Here is a 19,637-nt window from a genome sequence, read left to right as displayed (position 1 = left end):
TGTAGATCTCTCGCACGTAAAGGTTAACACGCGTCCTTTGCGTACGTTCGCCTCTAGCTGTATTGCTATACTTTACTTCAGTAAGACCTTGGGATTGTCTTCAGAAAAGACTTAGGAAAGTTTTGACAGGTTGGGGGATCAGAGAGTGAGAGAGGGCAGTGGAAGGGTACATAGAAAAAACAAGAGGATAGAGAGAGAAAAATACAACCCGGGTGAATATAAAGATTAAGGAAAGGGAAGCTTTGGACCTTTACTGACAAACAAGCTTCTCTGGGTTTGACACACTGCGGCAATGAGTGATGTTTGCATGCAGCAAGAGGCTCATGGTACAGTATATCAGTCACTGCAGATATAATTAATAAGCAGAAGGCGGAAACCGATCAATGAGGGAATTGGTATGTTCGTGCTGGAGGGTAGAGATGATAATGATCTTTCGGTAACTGTGTGTTCTTCACTTCTTTTGAGGTTCATTCAGCCATACCATCAGATTAGTGAGACAGCAGCATTCGAAAAAAGTTTCAAACTTGGGAAATGTTATGGTCACTCCAGAGTATAATGGTTTTTCCAAAGGTTAAAAGAGTAGTTCACCTTCAAAAAGAAAATTCTGTCATCATTTACTCACCCTCTTGTCATTTCAAACCTGTATGACTTTCTTTCTTCTGCAGAACACAAAAGAAGATATTTTGAAGAATGTTGTCAACAGCCCCCCATTCACTTGCATTGGTTACAATAGAAGTGAATGGGGGGCCGTGCTGTTCTGTTACTGACATTTTTCGAAATATCTTCTTTTGTGTTCTGTGGAAGAAGAAAGTCATACAGGTTTGACATGACAAGAGGTGCGTGTGCATGATGACAGAATTTTCATTCTGAAGGTGAACTACTCCTTTAATGCTGAGGTCAAGAGAGAAGAGTGGCAGCTAATTTAAAGGGATAGTTCACCCAAAAATGAAAATTCTGTCATCATTTACTCACAATCTTGTCATTTCAAATCTGTATGACTTTTGTTCTTCTGCAGAACACAAAAAAGATTTGAAGAATGTTGTTAACCGAACAACGGTGGTCTCACCATTGACTTGCATTGGTTTTGTGTCTATACAAAAGAAGTGAATGGGTACCGCCGCCGTTTGGTTACCAACATTCTTCAAAATATCTTCCTCTGCGTTTTGAAAAAGAAAGAAGTCATACAGGTTTGAAATGACAAGAGGGGGAGTGAATGATTGCAGAATTTTAATTTTTGGGTGAGCTATCCCTTTAATGTTGATACCTACAATATTTATGACTTTTTTGATACTGCTGTAGGTTACACATGTATGAGACCACATTGAAACAAATCTCAATTTAATTTGAAAAGTTTGCATTGAAAATGTTAACTGCTATGTATAGAATAAAATACCTGTAAAAATGTAAGTAAATTGTATTTATAAATGAAAAAAAATGCTAAATGGAAGCATTTTTTCCTCCAAGTTTTTAGTGTTTTACCCACTGTAGATTGAAAATTGCAAAATGGAAATTTCACAAGTGAACAGTTTTACGTCATTCTCTATCACTTAAGGTTAAACCCTTAGTAAGGATCCAGTAAGCAGTTAGGAAGTGCATTAATGCCAAAACATGTACTGCATGTCAAGGAAAATCCCTGAAATTCCAACGTGAACCTGGTAGCTCGCGAGATGATGTGTGCGTGTGTGTGGTGGATTAAGCCGCAGTTGATCCTCCCATGCAGAGCTACAGAGATAAGCCAGCACCATAAAGGTGTCATAAATATGTTAGCCATTAGGTCACGTCAGCCCACGGGTCTTCACTTTGACTGCCCTCGAGCATGTATGCATGTGTGGTACTTTTATCCTTAGTTATTTTTTCGAGCAGCCAACTTATGTTAAAATTTACCCCAGACCTCTCAACCTGGGAAATTGGAAATCGATTAAAACCGTGCAGCAGCATAATTATTTTGGTGCATTGTGGGAATATGACGTCTCGTCGCGCTCCGCTGATATGCTCAGGGTGTGAGGGGAACCGACATGTTGTGGCAGAGAATAAGATGGACAGATATGGAAAGAGTAGGAGAGAGTTCATCTCACTCCTGTGTGTGTGAGATGAGAGAAATATAACCTGGCAAAGTCAGTGTAGAATTTCCACTCGGACACACACACACACGCTGAAGACCACCCAGTGCCGAAGCTCCACTTATTTTCCTGTCCCTTTCTTCTCATTCTTTCCACGTTTCCTCACATTTCTATTTATTTTTCCTACAATTTTACTTCTTTGTCCGCTGTTTATTTATTTGCGCTTGTCTCAATGGAAACCACTGGCCTCTATTTACACGAGTATCATCAAAGTTCTACCCATCCGAGCATCCTCGAATTACATGCATCTAATTTAGGCTCTTTTGTCCAGGCTGGGACGTCTCTCAATACTTTGTGGAATTCCATAATGCATTCATTTCTAACACAATGTCTCGCTGTTGTCCCTCGGCCCCACCCTTCGTTTTTCTCTCTGTGGAGGACATAGGTGACTGTTTTAAAATCCAAGGCTCATAAAACGCATTCAGAGCTCAGTCTGAGATGATGTCCTCATTGAGGAGAACATAGTCCTCATGGTGAACGCTAGAACGAGAGCGCTGACCCAGAATATTAGGGCATGGGCCGGTAATTACGACGCTATTATGTGACAGGCAGTAAGCTTATCTCTTCAATCGTCCACCGGAGTGGACAATGAAACCGTGATTGTCTTACTATTGTCCAGCCCAGTGGCCATAGACTCCATGGAGAGAGAGTGGGAAGGTCAGATCGGTAGGGGGGCGCTGGAGATGTATGTGGAATGGAAACTGGGAGCTGTTAGGGGTCTCATGGGGGACCTAGGATGCAGGACTTAGAGAGGGAGGGGACAGCTGGTCGTCCTCCGTAGGGTCCGGGTCTGAGAAAACACTTGGGCACTTAAGCAGGTGGAGGGTGTTAGATATCTTAAGTGCTTGAGAAAAGTGCCATACGTCAATGAGTGCGTTCGCTTCTAAACAAGACTGAAGCGCTTTGGTCGAAAGTCTCCTGAACACACCTCCAAACCCCCATTCTGTTTTAAGCTTCCCAAGAATCTTTTTCAATTAACTCTGTCCTCCAGCCGGCATTAGGATAAACCAAAGCTGATCAGATCTAGCCTCCATCACTAATTCCCATCCTTCCTCCTCAACGCACGGCAATAAAGCTCGATCTCCTCCGGAGGTCACGACCCAGGGCTTCATCTTCTCTCCCTCCACTGTTGTTTTATGGACCCTGTTTAGAGAATGACAAAATTGCCTTAATCTCCTTTCTGGAGATCCACGGTAACTCTGTCTTGATCAAGCGTGCTATTGCGGCTGATTGCGAGTGATTGGCCCCTGGGCAGACTGTGATGGAGAGAGGGACCCGGAGAGATAGAGGTAAATGAAACGGAGAAATGGAGGAGAGCGGAAGGTTGCGAGTCCCCAGGGCGAGCACTAATACGGCCCCAGGGTTCCTGTCACTTAGGTGAGATTAAAGAATTGGCCAGGAAACAGAGAAAACGAGTGAAGAACAGAGAAAATGGGGAGAGGCTGAGGAGGAGACACTTGTTTGAAGTATTGTGGGTTTTAAAGTATCTCTTGACCCTCCTGCCTTTTGTCCGTCCTTCATATTTTTTCAAGAAGCAAAGTATGAGGTAACAAAATCGCATCCAATCAAAACATATTTGACTTTTTATATATCTCTACAGTAGCCTATATTATGGACCTATGGGATTTCAGTGTGGGCGGAGCTACTGGACAGATTTACTGCTGTTGTCAGATTTTGAGTATGCAAAATTATTTCACGCCCTGCAGCACATATAGGCTGTTCAATATGATGTCACGTTCCAGAGCTTCCAGCACCCGCATATGTTTGCATACCCACATGCCTGCATATCATATACTAATGAATGAAAGTGAATGGAACGAGTTAAGTGTGACCGACATTGAAGGCTTACCATCGTCTTTCTGTGGAATGAGGGCATTTATATTCTCTCTATACAGTATAGCTTATTTGTCTTACTTGCCTTTTGTTCCTTTCCCATAATGCTTTGCTAACAGCATGTACGATTATCGCTAAGAGCATTATTATGATTTGTGACTCCTTAACGTGCATTTATATTGATGGGGCCTTTTAGGGAAACACATCTGTAAACTATCTACAAATCGATAAAGACTTAGATAAATGTCCTAAGTAGCATCACATCATTGTTGTTCAAATCTGTATTTATACGGGTATTGATGGCCTTGTAGGGGAAGAATGTCAATAAAAGGCCTCAAAGAACGCTTTTGTCTCTGTCACCACACTTGGGAAAATATGCTGTGTGTGTGTGGCATTTGCGAGGGAACAACAGAACAAGAAGGAAGTTGATAGACAAACAAAGGAAGAAAAGAATGAAGAAGGTGGAGACGGGACTAAAATGGTCGAGATATAAAAGAAAGCTGACTAACTTGAAAAAAGAGATTGAAAGGAAAAGTAGAGCTGGGCAAATGCGTTCTGCAGAGAGAGAGAGAGCGAGAGAAACAGAGAGAGGGGGGAGTGGCTTGTGTGTTTGGATTAATGACAGTGCATTCCTCCGGTATCACTTCCTCTCTTTAGACTGTCATAAAGCCGTACGCTCCGGTCTCTCATTCAGACATTCCACACCACTCTCATACAGTGTCCATACACAGGCCTGCCAGCCGTGCACACACGTTTACACACACAGTGCGTTTATGAGAGCTGGAGCTTAATCGAAACAAAGCCCTAAAACAAGCCTACCATTTTTCTCACATGCAAATTATGAGATTAGTGTACTGGGAAATGTTGAATAGTTCATGATCATTAACATCTCAATTCGCTTTTCTTTATTCTCTTGCAGCTTGTAAGATTGGTTACTACAGAGCGTTAGCTACGGACGACAGCTGCTCCAAATGTCCGCTGCACAGTTACTCCGTGAGGGAGGGATCCACTTCCTGTGCCTGTGACAAAGGATTCTTCCGGGCTGAGACGGATCCGGCATCGATGCCTTGCACACGTAAGTGTATTTGACACTAAACCTTAGCTCTGCGTGTGTGCGCACAGATCTACTTTAAGCGATATTCACCTAAAATGAAAATTCTGTCATTTGCTCACGCTCTCGTCATTTCAAACCTGTAGGACTTTCTTTCTTCTGCAGAACACAAAAGAAGATATTTTGAAGAATGTTGTTAACCGGCACGCATTCACTTGCATTGGTTTTGTGTCCATACAGTAGAAGTGAAGGGGTGCCAGCGCTGTTCGGTTACCAACTTTCTTCAAAATATCTTCTTTTGTGTTCTGTAGAAGAAAGAAAGTCCTACAGGTTTGAAATGACAAGAGGGGGACTAAATGATGACAAAAAATTTTATATTTTTGGGTGAACTATCACTTTAAGGCCCATTCACAACAAGAAACTAAATACCGCCGACTATATCAGCATGCGTTGTACTGTAAGTAAGCTTCCACGCTGCATTTTCACATTGTAAATTAAAATGAAATTTTAAAATAAAAAAAAATTGTCTTTATAGTTATAATCTTTTTCTTGGTGTGAACCATGTTTGTGGTGATTATTGTATGTTTGTTACACACACAAAAATCAAGAACTTCATAAAATTGTCAGTTAGATGTAAGGCACAATTTCTGGGCTGCTGCCGTCTTTGTGTGCGTGTGCATGTGTGTGTGTGTGTATTTACGCACAATGATTAAAAGTAGACACCCACGTAATAATCAAAAGTTTGGCTGTGTGAAATTTTAGCTTCAAAACCCTAGACGAAACAGTCCGCCCTGGACATGAGTAATCATTAGACCAGGTCAGGGCGTATAGAAACACATATCACTTAGGAGAAGCAGTACTGTCAGGACTTGTATCACGCTACATCTGTTCATTTCACACACTAGTGTGGCGCTCTTATTCTGAAGGCCAGAATCACAGTTAAGAACAAAAACACACTTGACAGTGACAAATTACTGAAGCCCAACCGCACCTCTTCAGCAGCGCACGTTTTCCGTGCGAGCGTTACGCTTATTCTTTTATTCCTGAGCTCTTTTCTTTCCCGATCAAAATGTCTTTGTGTTGTAGCGTTTTGACACTCACTGTGAGCACGTGTGTGTGTGCGTGCCGTGAGTTGGGAGGAGTCCTTTCACCATGAGTAAAGATAGATGTGTGCCAGAGCCTGAGGTGACTCGTGGACTTGATAACAGTCTTCAGCTTGTTAAATAGAGACTTGCAGCAGAACACCGGCAGTCGACGCGCCACGGCTCTGAGCCGAGACGACAGGGTTAATCATAAAACACAACACACACGTCAAATCACGCTTGATTTTACACACCGAGGCTTGTACAAATCATTCACAGTTTGTCAGAATCGCACGTTCGTACGAGCGCTTGATATAAAAAGCTTTATGTGATGAATGTATTGAGTTTTCTGCAGAAAGCCTTGGCCAGATGTGTTCATGCTGTCGGATTTGATGGGTTTTACACATCTGCAGGGGGTGGGGGGTGGTCTCACAGACATCGGGCTAGGTCGCCCTGGGAACGCCGGGTGTGAGTTAGCAAGCTCACTTAGCAAGTTTCTTCCATTTTATGTATCGGGTCGTCTTTCTCACCCCACCATCTGTCTATTTTCCAACTTCTCATCTTTCTTTTGATCTTCCTTTTTCATTGAAACTGTCTTTACTGCTCATATTTCCGCTCGGCGTTAACCCAGAAACACCTCTCAACACTCAATACGCTTAAAAACGAGATAAGGCACAAAGTAGCAAGGGAGAAAAATAAGAGAAACGGTGAGCTAGACTGTGGAGAGCCGAGAGAGAATCGACCCCATTACGCTTGCCAGGCTGAACCTCTCTCTCACCTTGTCGTATTAAAATGCAGTGAAGCCAGTCGACTTAATCAGCTCTTGTCAATCACAACGCGTGGCACAGAGCCACCGTGGGAGCGCGCTCGGTTCACCCCCCCGTCTGCCGGTGGGTACGGCAGTCACATACTTAATACAGGTTAAACAGAGTTTAAAGACCATTTACACTTAAAGCTCAGCCAAGAGGAATTCAGCGTAATCCAGACCCGGGTCAAATTTGTGTTTGATGTGTTGAAATGATTCGGAGGATATTGAGATGTTTGAAAATGGCTTTGGCCGTGTGGGGAGACCTGAAGCGTGGATAATGTGACGCATCCTGTGTTTGTGTTTATAGCACTGAAGAGTTATTTTACTTTGCTAGGAAACAAAAAATTATAAATGAGGTTTCATCGATCTCAATTGTTTATTTTTTTCTGTAGAAGGCAGTGAGCTTAAAAGGAGACCAAATGGAGACTTTTGCCCCATCTTCTTTGCCTTATTCCCTGAGAAAAAAGGTCCCGTGAGCACTGCAGAAATAAATCATATATTTCAATTTCAATATTTCATCATTTTTATTTTATTTATAATAATTAATAGCTCTCTGCACTGCATGTCAACAACGGTCTCATTTTTATTTTGAGCTCTCAGACAAAGTTGATACTCTACATAAGTGAGTGCATTATGAAATCTCCTGAGCAAAGAAGGAGTGAACTCTAAGCAATAAAAGTTTTCTCTGGCAGGTTTGGGATCGCTGATTCAGAAAAGCATATTTACGATGAAAACATCAATGCTTTGCAGTACCAAAAGTGGCAATGAGGGCAACCAAATTTGCATTTATGAGATCCCTATCAGCAAGTTGCTCAATTATGGAGATGTAATCATTGGCCTGCCTCTCGCTCTCGCTGTACGTTCCTCTCTCGCTCTCATGGGTTTAGTGTATTTCCTTTTTGCACAGCAAGAGCTGTGCGTTGCCTGTGGTGTTGGTTTGCTGTAAATGTAATTATCTTTAAATTCAGCAGCGCCTGGTTTACAAAAACACTTCAGAGAAGAACACAAATACACACAAGCATACAAACAGACACGGATACGTCACGGCCCGTAACATCATCTGCCTGCAGTGGCAATAAAAGGGTGTGTACGGGTGTGGGTGTGTTTGCTTGTCGGTTCAGCGTCATTTAAGTTTTCTTTGCCAGCGGTGTATTTGGAACGCAATCTCTGCTGCACTCATAATCCAGTTTTGTTTGTTCCAAACTTTTAGACTTCGCTGTTGCAAAAATGAAGCATAAATCATGCACAAATTTGTCATAATATCTCTTAGGGTGTCATTTTTTCTTTTGAAATCTTACGAAATTATCTTTCTTTTCAGAACCCCCTTCTGCTCCTCAACACTTGATCTCCAATGTGAATGAGACTTCGGTGAATCTGGAGTGGACGACTCCGGCGTCCAGCGGTGGCAGACAGGACCTGGCTTATAACGTCATATGCAAGCGCTGCAACTCGGACGGTCAGCGCTGTCAGCCCTGCGGCAACGGCATCCATTTCTCCCCCCAGCAGCTGGGCCTGCGCGCCACCCGCGTGTCCATAAATGACCTTCAGGCTCATACCAACTACACCTTTGAAATCTGGGCTGTCAATGGGGTCTCCAAGCAGAGTCCTGGACCGGAACAGGCGGTCTCGGTGACTGTAACCACTAACCAAGCAGGTGAGCATTTTTCACATTTTGCGAATCGAACGTGTGACTTTGTTACTGCCGTTAAGCACCATCATCTGGGCTACAGGAACATATTTAATGCTGTGATGATGTCAACCTGATGTAATCTGAAATAATGCTGATGCGTCACTTGTCACCACAGTCTGATGCTGAACTTAGTTCTTCAGCTCAACTTCCTCTCCGTGTTACATCACCACAAAAATATTTCTAATTAATTCAGTTGTGCATGTGGAATTTCTTTTTATGACATTAAACATTAAAGCATGCGTTGGGGGAAACTCTCCATATGCACATTTGTTAGCTCAGGGTGGACCGTTAACTTTTACAAGGTGTTTAATTTCAGCATCTTGAGCGAGTGTGAGACAGGAAGTGACTTGGTCTGGCTTTGGGCTCTTCGACCCAAAGGAACAATCTTACTGGCCCTTCAAATGCAGCTTTCACCATCATTGTCTCGTCGAACTTTGAATGTTACAGCCGTCACACCCGTCTGTACAAACTTCAAACAGACATTTACTCTCTGACCGTCTGTTCTCAGTCTTTATGACCCTAAATATTTGAGCAGACCTTGCCCTACAGCACTGATCAGACTTTTGCCTGGTAGATGATGAAGCTCCTTTAGACCCAAGACATATTGTATCTAGGGACCAGAATGTGATGGAGACTTTGGGTGGGCTCTTTTTACTTGGGTCAGTAAGCACCCTAGCAACCAACCACATAGCAACACCCACAGTACCCACTGAATTGAACTGAAGAGTTGTGCAAGTTTCTTGTAACAATGGAGATAATATGAGACTGTATTAAACACGGATCTGGTTCTAATCATAATTTTTCTCAGCACTGAGCCAGAATCATCTCGAGGCCTGGCTGAAATTCCCCTTGGCAGGAGCAGAGTGCTATTGATAACATTTTTAAGATTACGGATAAGCACGTCCGACATCAGTGGACCTTCTGTATTAACACAGTGTTTTTATGGGAGGACAGAAAGAATCAGAGGCACTGGGCTGATTCACTCAATCCAGAATAGTGATATAATGGACACAACATTCAAAAATATTCCGGGAAGGGGGGCAGCAGCGGTTTCTGCAATTACCGCATTTTTTAGATACTAACCTGCATGGCTACTAAATTTTACTTGTTATTCTGGTTTGTTCGTGAAACTGCAAATATCTCTGCTCTCATAGCTCCTTATTGCTTTACAGCACTAACTTGTTTATGTTTCCCAGAAACAGCTGCGTCGGCCGGTCGGGGTGCTCGTAGCAACACTAAACTCTTTCTGTTGTTCCCTACTCTGTTTTTCGCCAGCTCCGTCTCCGGTTACCACCATCCAGGCCAAGGACATCACCAGACACGCTGTGTCTTTGGCATGGCAGCAGCCGGAGAGACCCAACGGAGTCATCCTCGAGTACGAGGTCAAGTACTACGAGAAGGTGAGATGATTTATGAGAATTTTGAATCGTTTTGTACCCGACACAGCATCTTAATGTAAGGGATAGAATGTGGATTTACATAGAAACAAATGAGAGGTGGACACATGAATGCATTGCGTGTGGGTGCCTGGTCGCTTTCATGGTATTTTCAGCAGGATGTTTAAACGGGCATGATGGGGTCAGGTTAAAAATGGTATGATAAATGGTCGGTTTGCACTTAGGTAGGTGACGTCACGCAACAACACGAGGTCAGGTGTCGGGGATGAAAAGATCCATAAGATCTAGCAGTCGGTCCTTTAGTCCTAACACGAGCAGTATGATGTCAGGTGCACAGAAACGATAAAGCTACTTTTCAGTTCATGGTCAGAGCAGATTCGCTCACTCGCACAGCAGGAGTCAGGTGAACCGGCAGGTCAGAACAGCAGGAGGTGGATGGACAGGGTCAGGGTGGGGCGGGCAGGTCCAGAGAGGATAACCGCCTTCTTCTTTCTCTTCTCCCGCTGTGTCTTCCTCTGATTGAATGATTACAGATTGCACTCGTGGACAGATTCCTTTCCCTCATACTCGGAGGTTTTCCGTTGCACACACGCACTTGCATGCCTTCTCATACACAAAACCAGATCACAAAAGTTCTTGTTGTGTGATCCAACAATTACAAGACAAACATTAGGAGGGACATGAAAAGAAAATAATTCAACGTTGTTCCTCTGCTTGTTTCGGTTCAGTTTCGATGTCATTTAAGTGGTTTGGATGTAGCGATGAAACTGGGAATTTGAACAAGCAAATTTAGGTTACACCCAAGGGAGAGAGAGAAGACAAAGATGGCAACCTCGTTGTTGAACAATGAAGCTGCGTTTTTTCCTACAAAAGCCTGGCTGTGTCAGACCTTAAACAAATCACTCCTTTGTTTTACTTTATCAAGTCAAATGAAACGAACCCGACGACCAATCCCTGAACGTTTCCTGTTTCTCTCGCCCAATCAGGATCAAAACGAGAGGAGCTATCGCATAATGAAGACCTCGTCCCGCAGCGCTGAGATTAAAGGACTGAGCCCACTCACTTCCTACGTGTTTCATGTGCGAGCTCGAACCGCCGCCGGCTACGGAGACTTCAGCGCCCCCTTCGAGTTCATGACCAACTCAGGTAAGTTCACGTGCGTGTGCGTTACTGATATGAACATTGACAATGGCAAATGTTCGTTCCCACAATAAGAGACTCAAGAGTTTTAGGGTGGTTTAGTCACTCATCCGGAAACTATTTCTTTAAAGTTGCATAATTATAGCCTTCCTGTGCGTTTTTCTTTATGATAGTTTCTTTGTTTGCACAGAACAAAGTCGCTGGAAGTTTTAAAGCACTTTAAAGCGATGGAATGTTTAGGCGCTTTGATACTCGAGTGTTTCAAAACAGGAACTTGAAAGAGGTTTGCTCTTTATTGATGAATCTGTTACTTAAGTAAAACGTTTGAGGAAATAAACTACGTTCTTTAGTCTTCAAAAATTCTGTATTTTTCAATATATAACAATGAATGGCTGGTGGTTTTAAACCAAAAGCATTGTAAAATATTTGACCTCGTTCGTCTCAACCAAAAAAAAACAGTATATGGGTTCAAATGTAATGTAATGAATTATCATTTGTTAGAACAACATGTGGATGGCACAAATTTTATATTTTTTGCTCACAGTTCCCTCTCCCATCATCGGCGACGGTGCCAACTCCACCGTCCTCCTGGTGTCTGTTATCGGCAGCGTGATTCTGTTACTCATCTTCATCGGAGTCTTCATCATCAGTCGCAGGTAAGCCACCAGTCTCGACCGCATGTCAATCGTCTCCCAGACACCCCAAAACAGAAAACAATCCCGCATCCCCGCGGACATCTCCGTCACCTCTCCCTCACCTCATCTGTCAGTCCGTATGAGTGTCTCTCTATCTCTCTCTCTATCTGTCATGCCCCTGCTGTCTTTAACTCTCTCTACCCGTCCATCAATCTGTCTCTGATGGTTCTCACGGCTCTTCCTCTTTTCCTCTTTTCCCCTGTGGTGTCGCTGGTGGTATTGTGACAGCTCCGCCTGATTAGTGTCTGCTGTGCCGTGTGTCGGAATCCATAGAGAACACGTCCTGTTCTTTCCCTCCCGTGGGAGTCAGGGACGCATGGGAACGTGGAGGTTGCGTGCACGTGCGCATGTACCGCTCTCAATCAGAGCCGCTGTCATACTCCCACAGGTGAAATGTCACGGTTGCTTTGCCGTAATCAGACAACTTTTTCTGTTGGCACTCTTGGGCGGCAACACTTCACCGTGGTTATTATTGGCTTACGGTGGCAAGTATATGTTGTGTTTTGGATGTTGGTTTGTCCATCAGCTTCTTTAACATTAACATACACCAAACCCCAACCAAGCGAGTCTTTTCAGAAAGGAAAGCTTTTTTCTGTGTAAGCTCCTTTTAGACTCATCGCCGTTTTCCCAGAAGGAGGTGAGAGCTTTTATTCTTGCCGGGGTTGACATTGTATCATTATCTGCTGTGATAATCATCTTCGTATTCTCAAAGTCTCTGAAGAGTTGCATTGGCTTCATTCACAGTGAAAATAACAATCAAAGCTAATGAATGGGCCTTTTGTTTTGGCCAAGCAACCATTAAGCACTTCCTCACTAGAGCCCTTCAGAGGGAGACAAGACCGCACCTCCTCACTTGTGCTCACCTTTGGCCCGCTCCTCTCTACCTTTGGACACCAACCCATTCAGAGAGAGAACGAGGGGGGGGGGTTAGCCTCACACAAAGCCGCGGGTTCAGTACTTGGATAGCACACCTGATGATCTCCTTGTTCCTAAAATAACGTGCACCGGCCGCTCAGGCTGATGGCAGGGTCTCCTCCCAGGAAGGCATGCTCCCCTGCAGGCAGAGCTATTTCCAGATTCAACTGTGCACTGAGGCGTTCAAATCTGCTCTTCTCCTCCTGTTCTACCTGTGGATATGCCCTTCTCCCTCCCTCCTTTTCTCCTTTCGTACTTCACTAGCCCCAAACCTTGGAGGCCTTTGTCAGAGCCAGAACGCAGTAGAAAAACAATAACAACAGTTGTGCATTCCTGGAAGTTTTCTGTGTGTGTGTGAACCCAGCCCCCTGCTCTATATGCAGCAGGTGACCCCCCTACCCAGCAGGGAGTCCTGGACGTCCCGGGTAGGGTTGTTGTGTGTTCCTCTGATTCTGTTTTGCCCTCTGTGCCCATGGGAGGGGTAAGCAGTTTGGCCCGAAGGGGGTCAAGAGGTGATTGGGTGAAATGTCAACTTTGAAGATGGGAAGAATAACTCATTTGTGGACAGGTGGAGAGTGATGGGTTTTTTTTGGGGGGGGGGTTGTGGTTGGGTGGTTTCAAATGGGATTTTGTTGATGTTTGGCCACCTAATGAGTTTGTATATGTTCTCATGTGATTTACTTTCTGTTCTCTGAAAACTTTCAAATGATCTTAATAAAATTCAGATTAGTGCTTAAGTCTATAATGACTTCTTTTTTTTCATTTTTTATTCTTGAAAGAATAGTTAGCCCAGAAATAAAAATGATTTCTCATTTACTCACCCCCATGTCCTTCCAAACCTGAATGACTTTATTTCTTCTTTTGAACACAGAAAGAGGGTATTTGGAAGGATGTTGGTAACCGAACAACACTGGACCCCATTGACTGCCATTGTATAGACACAAAACCATTTCTCAAAATGTAATCTTTTGTGTTCCACAGAATTAAGAGTCATAGGTTTGAAACAACACGATGGTGAATAAATAATGACAATCTTTATTTTTTGCTGTACTATCCCTTTAAGGTTGTCCATGTGTTCTCTTCAATCCCAGACATTTGGCTACATCCTTTTATTGCCCCGGTTTGATTGCTACACACTTGATTTTAGATGAAAGACCTCATGAACAAACCTTCTCTCTGCTTTGATGGTCTATTCTGCTTTATTAGCTGACTGATTTTATGGCTCCTAAAAAGGTCATTCAGAAGTTGGACCTGTTACAATGACTTATAACAGTGTATTCCTGTGTCTTACAGATGTGCCAGTTCATCTGCCTGTGTGTTCTATAGAATTTTTTTGCTGTATTTCTCAGAGAATTGTGTCATTTTGTGTGTTGTTGCTCTTTTATGGCTCAGAAGACCACGGGGTGCTCAGGAATAACATAGAATCAAATTGGACAATTGTTGAAATACGGTGAAACTATAGAGCTATTAGCTCTAATAATTTGGTCTAGAAAATTCATAGAAAAATTGATAAGAAATATTAAAAACTGTAGGTTTGCGATCCCATCTGAAGCTCTAGAGGAGACTAGTGAGATTATTAGTGTCCTAAAAAATCTGAGAAGCGGGACAAATCTCTCCATTCAATCTCATTGCTGTCTAGGTAAAAAGAGAATCAAGGGTATTAAAGAGATCAGATTGGATCTAAATTGTGATTTTTCTTCTTTCCTGCGAGTTAAATGCATCTCATCTCTGTGTTCACAGGAGAAGCAAATACAGCAAAGCCAAACAAGACTCTGATGAGGAGAGACATTTACATCCAGGTAATGCAGTAACACACAAACATGTTCTGAAAGTTGTAACTATCATTTAGACAAAAGAATGAGAGAGACGAGAATTTGGTATGATCTCAGCGTGGTGGAGGGCATACAGAAGCCAAGCAGAAGGAGTAATGGAAAACAGATGTTGTACACAGTGTTGTATATCACATTTTCTTCTTTCAGCTTCTAACGTGTAGTCACCTCTCTCTCCACAGGTGTCCGGATCTATGTGGACCCCTTCACCTACGAGGACCCCAACCAAGCCGTCCGTGAATTCGCTAAAGAAATCGACGCCTCCTGCATCAAGATCGAAAAGGTCATCGGCATCGGTGAGCAAACTGCCTGCTGTTTTCTTTTCCACGGTTTTGTCCGAATGTAGCTTGACCGTAACTGTTCAGGCTGATTCACACTGTCCTAACAAACACGGAATTCCAGCGGTTATGTCGAATCAGTGTGTTAATGTTTATTGAAACACTGTAATGATTCTGAATCATTCTGAATCCATTAGACCTCACAATGTTTGAAACGTTAGCGTTTGTGTGAAGCTACGTTTACAGCGAAATGTAAACTCGAGATACCTCATGAGTCAGTACCACATTTTTGATCCGAACTTGATTTTTCCATCTAAAGGAGAATTCGGGGAGGTGTGCAGCGGACGTCTTAAGATGCCTGGAAAGCGAGAGATCTGTGTGGCCATAAAAACCCTCAAGGCGGGATACACTGACAAACAGAGGCGGGACTTTCTGAGCGAGGCCAGCATCATGGGCCAGTTCGACCACCCCAACATTATCAGACTGGAGGGAGTCGTCACTAAATGTGAGTCTTTTCATCGTGTACTATGGCCATAGCTTTTAACCTAGATCTTTGGTTATGTTTTGCATATCTTTTGTAATTCATGGCATTGTTGATTTTACAATTCAAGTTAGAAGGTGTGCTTCACCATCTACTATCATCTCAGTCTTTCACAAGATACGGTGCAGCTCATTTTGTTCTGGATTAGGTACAAGTTTGAAAATAGATTAATAAATCAGTCAAATAATAATAATATAAAAAACAACAATATGAATATTTTTTTAAATATTAAATATTTGTTTGTTTGCAAAGAAAAAATAGCAGGGTTTATCTTTTGTAGTTTTTTCAATTTACAGTTTAGTTTTTTATGCATAATCCTAACTAATTTAAGATTTAAAAAAAAAAAAATGATTAAGTCATTTTATAACATTTTTGTTCATTTTATTCACAAAATGTATTTCCAAAAAAAACGTAATGTCTAATACTTCCTTATTTTAAGGATGTCGCAGTTAGCCACCTGTTAAAGCTCCGCCGTCGAGCTGATCGTTTGTGACGTTTCGAATTGTGCTTCGAGTTTTCGGCATCAAAAGCTCTTGCTAGAGAATTGGGCCACTTTGCTCTTAAATCTTTTACTGATTCCTTCCTTCTGTCTGCATTTTAAATGCTTTCTGGAACCATGCTAAAGGCATGACGCATTGCCCGTTATTCCGTTTTGATGAAAATCAAACCTGTCTTTTGTAATGCACTCTTTCCTTCACCAGACCGGAGTCTTGGCTAGCTGGCAGAGCTGACATCAAACCTTTTAATATCCCTGTATTGATTGAAAGTTGACTCTCTTTTATATGTATGCAACAAACCTCCAGGGTGCAGTTGTGGCCAGCCTTCACCCGGCAGAACAACTTATTTATAATATGCAGAGAAGTTGGTATGTGTGTGTGTTGGTGAGGCGTGATTTGCATTAGATGGGTTTGAATTTGACAGCAGGCACTGAAGAACACCCTTAGTGTCTTCTCACAGTGATGGCTTTATGATGGCTACTCGGCCGCCTGGGAGAAGCACAAAGATGATGTTTTTTAAGGTTCTTTCAGTGGACTGTGATGGGTGAGGGTTGCATTCATGGTTTCTGCAGACATGTAACAATCCCACAATCCCACTGAGTCACATCTTTCCTCCAGACAGCCCTGGCAAATCCCCGTCCGCTCTGTGATGTATTAGTGAAGACAATGCCAGCAGATGGGTTACAGAGAGAGAGAGGGGAAAAGTAAAAGAAGTGTAAAATAAGACACAATCCTCTGCAGGTCTTGAGTGTGTGTTTTTCTTGTTTTGATGGTTTACTGCGATTGTCTGTATATATTTGGGTACAGTTGACAGACTAATATGCAAATGTGTCCTACGGTGTGACGGCAAAAATGTTGAAAAACGCTAACAATGAAGATAAATCTCTCATGCTGTTTTATATGATACATATTAATAATATAAAACAATGTGATATTACTATCCATTTATATTTATCTATTTGTTTTAAAAAGAAAACACAAAAAGTGTCTTCCCAGCAAATTGATTTATTTTATCATTGTTTTTAATTGGATACAAAATGAGATACTAGAGACTGACTCTCAGTCACCATTTACTTTCATTGTAAGTAATAAAGATGCAATGAAAGTGAATGGTGACTGAGACTGTCAGTCCTACGAATATTGAATATTCTGTGATCCATATTTGCCAAACAGCCATATGTTTTCTAAACAAGCTTTTATTGCATGGCATATCTCTTCAAGAAATGGCCCACTTGTACCTTTCAACATATCAAGGTAAATGAAAGTGATCTATATAATCCATACGAATGCAGTGACATGCTAAGCAGTCTCTTTTAACAAGTCGGCCGTCTCAGAACGCGACGTTAGAGAGCTGTTTATTATTAGCAGCCCGTCTCCCATAATCCTCAGCACAGCTGAAGTAGCGTCTTCAAAAGAACTGTTATTACAAACAGACAATGGCAGCCCTTCTCCTCACAACCTACGCCTCCAACAGGGCCAATTAAACCTGTTAAATAAATTACTAATGATGTCGGAATTGTCCTAAATAAATAAAGACAAAATGCCCCTAAGCCTCGAAGAGAGAGATGCCAGCCCGTCCTCACGAAATGCATTCACAGACGGGCATGGTGGGCGCAGTCTTTTATGCTCTGGCATTTGCATAATGAAGGTACCGCTCGAACATTGAAATGATTCCTCAGAGGTGAACGCGTATGCGTGGATCCGGATCCGCGTGGGTGTGTGTGCATGCGCCATTGTCCTTTCTTGTAAAGGCCCTGCGCTCTTTCCTTTCGGCTCTTGGAGAGGACCCTGCGTTGCCATAGAGTTGCCTTGTCTCGGTAATGACTGGCAGGTAGTGTGGGAATCCAGCCCTGATAGCCTCCAGCAACGGCTGCATTCGGTAAACAAACCCACACAGAAATCCCACTCGCAAACAGTGGCGGGAAGAAGAGGGAGGGGTGAGAAAAGAGGAGGGGCTAGACGAACCCACCGGCTTAGAAAATGATTTTTTTGACTGGATTTCTGTGTGTTGCACTATAGAAATATCCTATTGAAGCTTTAATAAACGCAATAGAAATATCTGTACGCTGATAGAATATCGTTCTTAACTTTTTTATTTCTTTGCGCAGGTAAGCCGGTAATGATCATCACTGAGTACATGGAGAATGGATCCCTTGATGCTTTTCTAAGGGTGAGTCCAACCGCATCATATTGAACATACTGACCGTTGCAGCACTCCGGTGTAGTTTAACACATGATTTAATCTCCGCCGCTCTCTCTGTAGAAGAACGACGGGCGTTTCACAGTAATTCAGCTGGTGGGAATCCTCCGCGGCATCGCGTCAGGAATGAAGTATCTGTCCGACATGAGCTACGTCCACCGTGACCTGGCGGCACGCAACATCCTGGTCAACAGCAACCTGGTGTGCAAAGTGTCTGACTTTGGGATGTCACGAGTGTTGGAGGAAGACCCAGACGCTGCTTATACCACCAGGGTATGTCTAATATGCGTTTGTGATGTCATACTTGCGCTTGCAGCCCTAACACGAGCTTTCAGATTAGTCTGAGGATTTAACCTGCATGTATGTGCATGTCTCGCTTGCATCTTTTCCATTAGTTTAGAAATGAGAAAACTAACCCTGAAGTTGTGGTTGTATGTGCATGCGTGCCTGCGTGTGTGTGTGTGCGCGTGTGTGTGATTAACCTCCACGCATGTGTTTGCTATCTCTTTCGGAAGGAAATAACTGGAACCTATCAATCACAGGGAGGCAAGATACCGATTCGCTGGACCGCCCCCGAAGCCATCACATACAGAAAGTTCACCTCCGCGTCCGACGTGTGGAGTTACGGCATCGTCATGTGGGAGGTGATGTCATACGGAGAGCGGCCGTATTGGGATATGAGTAACCAGGATGTAAGAGTTGCGTCTGGAGGTTGATTCACAACGTCAGTGTTTGTATATTTTCCATGTTTTTAACTTCCTGTTTGCATGTCTCAGGTGATAAAGGCTATCGAGGAAGGCTACAGGCTGCCTCCGCCCATGGACTGCCCCGTTTCCCTGCATCAGTTGATGCTGGACTGCTGGCAGAAAGAGCGAGCCGAGAGGCCAAAGTTTAGCCAAATCGTCAACATGCTGGATAAACTGATCCGCAACCCCAACAGCTTGAAAAGGACGGGGGGAGAGATAGCCAGGTAATGCGAACCATCCCGTTCTGTACAAGAACGTATGCCATAAAAGCCATTTTCGCGTATTTCAAGTTGGTAGATTGCTGTAAATACGCTTTTAGCCCTGGCACGTAAGTGCATGTTAGACGCATGACCGGCAATGTTATATAAATGTGTTCCAATGAAGTGATGCGTACAACTATAAAACCTTTTATAGTTTTTTTTACAAGTTATTAAAATTAGGCAGAGCCAACCCATTCTCCCGAGTCTCCTAAATAAGTCTCTCGCTCTTTTCTTTTTTTTCTAGACCCAACACCACCCTCCTGGAGCCCAGCAGCCCAGAATTCACATCCACCTTGGGATCAGTCGCCGACTGGCTGCAGGCCATCAACATGGAGCGTTACAGAGACAACTTCACCGCCGCAGGCTACACGACTCCGGAGGCCGTCGTCCAGATGACGCAAGAGTGAGTCACGTGACCAAATGCTGGGCACTTTTAAAGGCGTTAGGAAACGTTTGATGTGTGGCTGTTGGACACGGAGGGCTTCCAGCATGCTTTTGATTAATGCAAGAAAAAGAAAGGCAGCTTTTAAATCGGCACCCGGGGATACGTGGCCC

The 19,637-nt window shown here is 43.2% G+C and overlaps 1 protein-coding gene across 3 annotated transcripts in view; it reads left to right on the top strand.

Moving 5' to 3' along the window:
- The window catches only part of epha4a (eph receptor A4a), a 35,709-nt gene that overhangs the window by 13,426 nt on the left and 2,646 nt on the right, over positions 1-19,637 (top strand). The window contains exons 4-16 of one of the 3 annotated variants that reach the window (XM_057333823.1): positions 4,873-5,028; positions 8,213-8,548; positions 9,860-9,984; positions 10,968-11,127; positions 11,666-11,777; positions 14,472-14,530; positions 14,743-14,856; positions 15,158-15,343; positions 17,985-18,046; positions 18,140-18,349; positions 18,592-18,768; positions 18,853-19,046; positions 19,327-19,485. In XM_057333823.1, the coding sequence (XP_057189806.1) occupies positions 4,873-5,028; positions 8,213-8,548; positions 9,860-9,984; positions 10,968-11,127; positions 11,666-11,777; positions 14,472-14,530; positions 14,743-14,856; positions 15,158-15,343; positions 17,985-18,046; positions 18,140-18,349; positions 18,592-18,768; positions 18,853-19,046; positions 19,327-19,485 (2,050 nt within the window). Of the gene's footprint in view, positions 1-4,872; positions 5,029-8,212; positions 8,549-9,859; positions 9,985-10,967; positions 11,128-11,665; positions 11,778-14,471; positions 14,531-14,742; positions 14,857-15,157; positions 15,344-17,984; positions 18,047-18,139; positions 18,350-18,591; positions 18,769-18,852; positions 19,047-19,326; positions 19,490-19,637 lie in introns of those variants that run through there. The other 2 variants (XM_057333824.1, XM_057333825.1) reach the window with 2 other exon arrangements.

This window comes from Triplophysa rosa, linkage group LG5 (genome assembly GCF_024868665.1).
Source record: "Triplophysa rosa linkage group LG5, Trosa_1v2, whole genome shotgun sequence".
NCBI classification, from domain to species: domain Eukaryota; kingdom Metazoa; phylum Chordata; class Actinopteri; order Cypriniformes; family Nemacheilidae; genus Triplophysa; species Triplophysa rosa.
This window is presented reverse-complemented; position numbering and strand designations above follow the sequence as displayed.